This window comes from Oncorhynchus masou, unplaced genomic scaffold (assembly GCF_036934945.1).
Source record: "Oncorhynchus masou masou isolate Uvic2021 unplaced genomic scaffold, UVic_Omas_1.1 unplaced_scaffold_1671, whole genome shotgun sequence".
Taxonomy (NCBI): domain Eukaryota; kingdom Metazoa; phylum Chordata; class Actinopteri; order Salmoniformes; family Salmonidae; genus Oncorhynchus; species Oncorhynchus masou.
Window position 1 is genome coordinate 90836 of NW_027006842.1, and position 8274 is coordinate 99109.

An 8274-nucleotide genomic window follows, 5' to 3' on the forward strand; every position below is an offset into this window, starting at 1 on the left:
CATCAGTACTTTCATCGAAAATAAACAATCGTCAACTCAGACTCATCCTCTGGCTTCAAAACGTTAAGTCCAACTTTCGCAGTAGTTCAATCGTAAATCTCATCTGTAGCTGTAGTCCATCTAGTCACAAGCCATATTGGCACTCCTCAGAAGAGCAGTCCTCCATAGGAAAGAATGGAATTCTACAGTAATTCATTTAAATGTTTCAATGCCAAAATTACATGTATTTAAGTCATTTTTTTATTGGTGGGGACAGTACCATTAGTACTTTAAAAAAATTATGCTTCAAGGAAAATGTTTTAATATATATATATATATATATATATATATATATATATATATATATATATATATATTAAATGTTTTGGTCACATAACATAATTTAAAAGTATGCGTTAAGGTGTGTGTATGTAATATAATTAACGTATAATTGAATGAACCTGTTCTTGGTTGTTTGATCAATAGAACTGTAAAGTTCCGATATGACTCACATGGTATTTACACATTTGCAGAAAATGATTAAACTGCATTTCGTGGCTTTTGCAAATGATTTATAATGATGTAAAGTTGTTCTGTTGCTACTGCCTGTGTCCATTTCAAAGTGAATGATGGCAGGCCTGTGTGCCTAATTTCATTAAGGACTACTGTAGCTTTCTTTTCTTACTGTGGATTGCTATGGAATATTCACCAATACCTTACTCTGCATCATTCCCAAACATTCTATGAAAGTATGAAAATGTGAAAAATCTATGCGCTCGCTTGTCAGAAGAAAAGGCATCATATTCTTCCTGGGGTGTAAATAAATAGATTTGAATAAGATTTCATGTTGCTAAAACGCTGTCAGTTCCACTTTAAGTCTCATATTAACTTCTATATTAACACCTTTCATTTCCTGTCCACCTGTTCACCTCCTAGTGCTCTGCCACTCTGGGTTCAGCTTCAGGTTGAGGTTTATTTACCTGACATCATAGTACATTATGTGAAACATACTTAACATGTGATGTCATGCAATAGTTCAAAAGATGGGTACAAATAATAGTTATGCTTTATTTAAAGGTACCAACATATTGACTTCTTAACGCATTCAGAGTTCATGCAGAATGCTAACAGGGACTGTGCATGAAGAACTAAGCCTAACATGGACTGTTCATGAAGAACTAAGCCTAACAAGGACTGTGCATGAAGAATTAAGCCTAACAAGGACTGTGCATGAAGAACTAAGCCTAACAAGGACTGTGCATGAAGAACTAAGCCTAACAAGGACTGTTCATGAAGAACGAAACCTAACAAGGACTGTTCATGAAGAACTAAGCCTAACAAGGACTGTGCATGAAGAACTAAGCCTAATAAGGACTGTGCATGAAGAACTAAGCCTAACATGGACTGTTCATGAAGAACTAAGCCTAACATGAACTGTTCATGAAGAACTAAGCCTAACATGGACTGTTCATGAAGAACTCAACCTCATCCTATTTCTGCACCACTCAACCTGTCCAGTATGACAACCTCCATTACAGTTCATCAGAGATGTGTTTCTCCTCCCTGCACACATGATTACTGTGATTTAACTAGGCATCGTCGAAGGGCTCGTAAGCAAGCATTTCACAGTACAGTCCCCCTTTGTATTCTGCATTGTATTATTTGCTGACAGTTTCAGTCATTGTGGCCTTCCTGTAAGAATTCCCACCTCCACAACACTCTTTCTATCTCTGTCCTATCAACAGAATTTTTTTATATTTTTTATTCATTATTAAGCATAGAAATAGATACTGGGATTGAGACAGACAATAGGCTTTACAAACACTAAGACTGTAGATGTATACACTGACAGAGTATCAATGCCAATTTACATAATTCGAGAATAAGGCAGAAGTTATTTCTCCACACCATGTGTCAATCATAAGCCCCTACCATTAGAGTCACATTGCCATTCCTCTCTTACCTATTCATTGTTTTGTGGCATATCATTAGAGTCTTTAACCTTTAAACTTTTTCCTGGTCACCTTGTGACCTTAAGCCTATATTTTGTTTAAATATATTGAGTGATAATTCACTTTTTAAAATAAATCATATCATTGGCAGATCATTTTGCTTATTTTAATCTATAGACTTAAAGCTGCAATATGTAACTGTTTGGGCAACCGGACCAAATTCACATAGAAATGTGTGTTACATATCTGTCATTCTCATTGAGAGCAACCAGGAAATGGCGTAGCGATTTCTGCATTGTGCATCTTTTATATAAGTAATCTGTTCAAGATATTGTACCTTAATAGTCGTATTAAGGTAAGATATCAATAAAATGATATTGAAATAAGAGAAATTACTTGTATTAGGTTTTTCGGCGGTTAAAATAAGTCAAATTGTCTGCCAATGTCGTCAGATAATGCAGCTTGCTACAAAAAACTATACAAAATACTAATTTTAAGTGAATTATCACTCAATATAAGATATTTAGGCTTGCTTTGATTTCACACTGCGAGCTCCAGGTCTTTATCTTCCAAGGTGTTTATTACTTGGTTAATGGTTAGTCAGAGGCTTTGTGGCCCCGAGGATGCAGCAAGGACATCTGAGACATGCAGGGTTCTGAGAGTGGTTGGTAGAACCGCTGGTTCAGCCAATGGCTGAGTCCCAGGCAGAGCCCAGCATAGGTGCCAGGAGGATATAAAGCCGGGGTGGCAGAGCCAACCTCAGCCTATATGACAGGTCTATAGGTCAGCTCTGGACCTACACAAGGATTTAACTAAACAGAATCAGAGGAACCAACACTAGTCTGTCATACCAGCGCTCCAAACCCATAGCTGCAGATTGCTTCTGATACTTAGACAGTCTCTAGGCCCTGACCAGAGGACTGAAGGACCTCAGTATTCCTTTTCTGTAGTGTTTGACCTGTAGAAGCCAGGAGGTGTGAGGAGCCTGTATTTACAGCCAGTCTGATGGAGAATGATGCCTATGACAGGATCGGGGACGAACCCCCTAACTACGATGAGACGTCTTTCTCCGGTCGCAGCACCTCTAACGGTAATGGGACCGGTAACGGAGAGCACCGGGCCGTCCGTCCGTCCGTGGTCAGTGCGTTTGGTCATGACACGCTGGACCGCGTGCCCAACATCGACTTCTACCGGAATGCTGGGAGTGTGAGCGGTAACCGTGCGGTCCGACCGTCCCTGCAGGAGCTCCACGATGTCTTCCAGAAGGTCAGTGTGTGTGTGTCCTCCTCACCTGCACCCACACCTGTACCCACACCTCTACAACCCCCTCTACACACAACTGTATATAGACCTGTCTTTGTACATCAGTATATCTTGTATATTACTCTCTTTTCCTTACCGGCTCACACATCACACAACTGTATATAGACCTGTCTCCTCTGTTCCTTACTGGCTCACACAGCACACAACTGTCTATAGACCTGTCTCCTCTTTTCCTTACTGGCTCACACATCACACAACTGTCTATAGACCTGTCTCCTCTTTTCCTTACTGGCTCACACATCACACAACTGTCTATAGACCTGTCTCCTCTGTTCCTTACTGGCTCACACATCACACAACTGTCTATAGACCTGTCTCCTCTGTTCCTTACTGGCTCACACATCACACAACTGTCTATAGACCTGTCTCCTCTTTTCCTTACTGGCTCACACATCACACAACTGTATATAGACCTGTCTCCTCTGTTCACACATCACACAACTGTCTATAGACCTGTCTCCTCTGTTCCTTACTGGCTACACATCACACAACTGTCTATAGACCTGTCTCCTCTGTTCCTTACTTACTGGCTGTCTATGTCTCCTCTTTCCTTACTGGCTCACACACATCACACAACTGTCTATAGACCTGTCTCCTCTGTTCCTTACTGGCTCACACATCACACACTATACCTGTCTCCTCTGTTCCTTACTGGCTCACACATCACACAACTGTATATAGACCTGTCTCCTCTGTTCCTTACTGGCTCACACATCACACAACTGTCTATAGACCTGTCTCCTCTGTTCCTTACCGGCTCACACATCACACAACTGTCTATAGACCTGTCTCCTCTTTTCCTTACCGGCTCACACATCACACAACTGTCTATAGACCTGTCTCCTCTTTTCCTTACCGGCTCACACATCACACAACTGTCTATAGACCTGTCTCCTCTGTTCCTTACTGGCTCACACATCACACAACTGTCTCCACCAAGTCAGCAGCCTTCTACCTGGAATCAACTCTCCTTTAATCCAGACAATTCAGAAAGATCATTGAAATTCAGATTCAGTAAATGAAAAACATTACATTTTTAGGTGTTTTGACAACAACATTGGCCTGTTTGTCTCTCAATTAAATTAAATCAATTCAATTCAAAGGGGCTTTATTGTTAAGGGAAACATATGTTTACATTGTCAAAGCAAGTTAAATAAATAATAAACTAAAGTAAGAAGAAAAAAGAAAACAACAACAAAAAACTATAAAAAATGTTCAGTAAACATTTCACTGATAAAGGTTTGAAAAGGATAAAGACGTGTCAAATGTTATATTATCAGCTATGTACAGTGTTTTAACAATGTACATATAGTTGTACTACGACAAGTATGGGAAGAAAGTAAACAGATAAATATTGGTTGTATTTACAATGTTGTTTTCATGGCAACTTGTCACAAATCTCTCTCTCTGTTTGTATTAGTTTCTCTCTGTTAATTTGTTTATCTCACTCTCTCTTTCTCTTTCTCTCTCTGACTGTGTGACAGATTACTATCATGTCACAGCAGTGATTGGGTAACAGTCATGTCTGTTCTAAAGAAGGGAAAGTCACTTCCCACTGGGCACAAATTGGTTGAATCAATGTTGCTTCAGCTTCATTTCTCAACATATTGTGATGTGAAATCTACGTGGGAAATACATTGGATTTGAAAAGTAATCAACCGCTGTTTTGAGGGTAACATTTCAACCACAATATTGTGTCATCATGGTAACCAAATGTCCACATAGACAAACCTTGTATAAAATGTTGAATTTGTACCTTTATAACAACGTCAGATCTTCAACATTATATCCACTATCAGTAGAATAAGAAAAGACAATAGACTCGGCAGCACCTCCTACGGGAGAACTGATTTATCTACAGCTACCCTTTGACCTCACATCCAGGGTTTAAACAAGCCCTGCTGAGCTATGATGCTCCCGAGTGGCGCAGCGGTCTAAGGCACTGCATCTCAGTGCTAGAGGCGTCACTACAGACCCTGGTTCGATCCCGGACTGTATCACCGTGATCGGGAGTCCCATAGGGCGGCACACAACTGGTGCAGCGTCGTCCGGTTTAGGGGAGGGTTTGGCTGGGGTAGGCCGTAATTGTAAAATAAGAATTTGTTCTTAACTGACTTGCCTAGTTAAATGAAGGTTAAATAATAATATTTTTATCAAATAAAGATATTTGTCACTGACTTTTACCAATGTGATTTGCTGTTGCTATCGAACCCATTCTAAAGGGTAGGTTTAACAGAGCAAATTAAATGTGACCATAATGTATCAATCATATGTCATCAATTATGCTATTTTTAGCCCTAGCATTTTCAAAGTCTTCAACAGCTATTGTTTCAATTCAACCCAGGATTGAACTAAAAATAGACAATAGGATTTCCAGTGAGAGTGATATTGAATTGTGTTTGGTTGTCAACGCAACCTAATATCAACATTTTAAGGAAATGTATCTTCTGCTTGGATAGTTTCATCTGTACCACTGACTTAGTCTGGCTTTAATTCCAGTTTGTTTTCAAATGAATCATTGTTGGATAAATAAATGTTGGATTCACGTCACCATCTCAATCCAAAATCTAAGTTAAACAACAGGACTAAATCAAATTCAACTTGATTTAAAGTGCATTTAAAGTTTCATTTGCAAGCAGAAGATACATCTCCTTCAAATGTTGATATTTGGTTTCATTTACAACCAAACACAATTCAAGATCACTTTTGAAATACAATAAACAGCCTATTAACTTGTTGACAAGTTAACAAATTATATGGTGGATCCACATCTCCAACTCAGCCAAAAATAAAAGTTCAAGAATATGGGATTAAGCCAGTTGACAGATGGAACTATCCAAGCAGTAGATACATCTCCTTTAAATGTTCATATTTGGTTGCCTTGTCAACCAAACACAATTCAATTGTAATACAGAAAATAGGCTATTTTACAAACTAATGAAACATTCACCCTTAAAATTAGCAACACACCCATGGTCACAGTTTGAGGTTACTGTAACTATAGATGTCTTCTTCCATCATCATATAAAGCGTGCATGTTGAAGATAGCATGCAGAGGTATTCACAGGTCTGTGGAGTTCTTCACAATTGCTGTAATAATCTGCCCAGAATCTCAAACAGCATTGATCATTGCACCATGTGCTTTTAATGTAATCTCAACTGTAATCCAGGTCATTTGGTTCTGCTATTAGATAAAGGACAGTAATAAGTAACACATAAATAAATCAACCAAATATCTGACATTGTTTTCCCATTTGAACTTTTGCTGTGACTTTAAATGGTTAAAAGCACAGTGATATACATTTGGGTGATAACTAAACCAAATATCTGACATTGTTTTTTCATTTGAATTTGGTTGTGCTGTTAGATGGTTGAAAGCATAGTGATAACACATTGGAAATTCAACTAACTTTCGGCTCTCTTTTTGAGTGGGTGAATATAGGTTGTAATCTCATTGATCAAGGTCTCAACCAAATATTTCCCAATTATCCACGTTGAAATGAGGTGGAGTGTGCAGTGGGTTGGCCTTGGATTGGTCAACTCATTCCTCTTAAAGCATTTATAGACCTACTGTGTAGTGAAAGAGAACAACATGAACTCTCTGGAGGAAAGAACATATGTTTTACAGTCTCAGAGAGGAAGATAAGATAAAGAGAAAAGAGAGAGGAGAGAGAGAGATAAATGGAGTTTATAGTCCTTTAATCATTCATTTAACTAGAAACATTCCTGCCACTTTCATTAACCGCAGTTCAACCATCTTTCACACCCTATAAACCTACTGCCAACACTGGGACTGAACAGTCGTCAAAGACAGAGATAAGAATAGATCTACACAATGGTTGACATACTGACAGGCTAAAGTGTTTTATAGATTTTTAACACCTTTGGGTGACAGCCAGTCTGTTGTCTCTGTCTGACAGCCACGCCACGCCCTACACCAGACAGAGATCTGAGCATCTCATTAAAGAGCTTGGTACTCATCCGTCCTTTAAACACTTAATATTCGTCTTACAAAAAGTTTAAATTGGGTCCACCCTGTTCTCCCTCTGTTCTATTCCCTCACTCTCTCCTTCTCTCTCTCTCTCTCTCTCTCTCTCTCTCTCTCTCTCTCTCTCTCTCTCTCTCTCTCTCTCTCTCACAGAGTGCAGTCTTCAAGGACAAGCACACAGTATAATAATGCTTCTCCAAACACGTATTCATGTTCATCAGAATCAAACTGCACGTCTCTCTCTCTCTCTCACACACACTCAGGAACAAGAACACTGCGGCTCTTGTTTGATTGATTTAGAAAGAGAACATTTCAACAGGGTTCTGACCTCATAGAGACGTACCTATCCAACAGGAGGCCCAGAATTCTAACATCAAGTTACTGCACTGCTAACTCTCTCTGATTTCCTAAAGACAAAACTAATCTAAACTTCCTCTAAAGTTTCAACAAATTCCTTCTTCCTCTACCAGCCGTATTCTTTACTTCCTCCAGGTAGACTGGAGTGATATGTGCCCCTGACAAGTCTTTTCCTCTCCTATTTTCTCTCTCTAGAATGGAAGGATCTCAGTGACGAACACGGTGGAGGACAGAGAGGGGAGCGACGGGACGCCGTCGGACGATGTCGAGTCTGTCATTCCCCTGGACAACAAAGATGGAACCGTGAGGTTCGGCTGGATAAAGGGAGTCCTGGTTAGTAGAGATGGGTTACTGTCATGAGAACTTTGTAAACTGAACTGTCACTTAAACTGAACTTCACTTAAATTACTCTGTCTATTACTAAGAATTTGTAAGGTTCTTATTGAAATGAAACAGTCAGAGGCCAGTTTACCGTAGTCAGCAAGGTTTATTTACGAGAGCGCTGCTGTACATATACAAAGACATTCCTTTTATAACTTTCTCTTACCCTACACACATACATACACACCAACATAGGGATTTTCTCATGAGTCTCACCACAGTTTATTACCACTCAGCTGACAGTTCCAGGCTCCCCCAGATACAAGAGCTCTGGAGGGGCCCTCCCTGTCCTAC

General features: G+C 39.5%; 1 protein-coding gene across 1 annotated transcript; it reads left to right on the forward strand.

Moving 5' to 3' along the window:
• Positions 1-2638: 2638 nt before the first annotated feature.
• Positions 2639-7974, forward strand: LOC135531933 (solute carrier family 12 member 1-like). The gene is made up of 2 exons (XM_064959628.1): positions 2639-3197; positions 7795-7974. The coding sequence occupies exons 1-2, from the start codon at positions 2937-2939 to the stop codon at positions 7957-7959; spliced, it is 426 nt and encodes a 141-aa protein (XP_064815700.1). The 5' UTR covers positions 2639-2936; the 3' UTR covers positions 7960-7974.
• Positions 7975-8274: the final 300 nt, after the last annotated feature.

Coding starts and splice junctions, on each gene's coding strand:
- LOC135531933 (XM_064959628.1), top strand. CDS start 2,937: ATGGAGAATGATGCCTATGACAGGATCGGGGACGAACCCCCTAACTAC. Junction 3,198..7,794: donor TCCACGATGTCTTCCAGAAG/GTCAGTGTGTGT, acceptor TTCTCTCTCTAG/AATGGAAGGATCTCAGTGAC.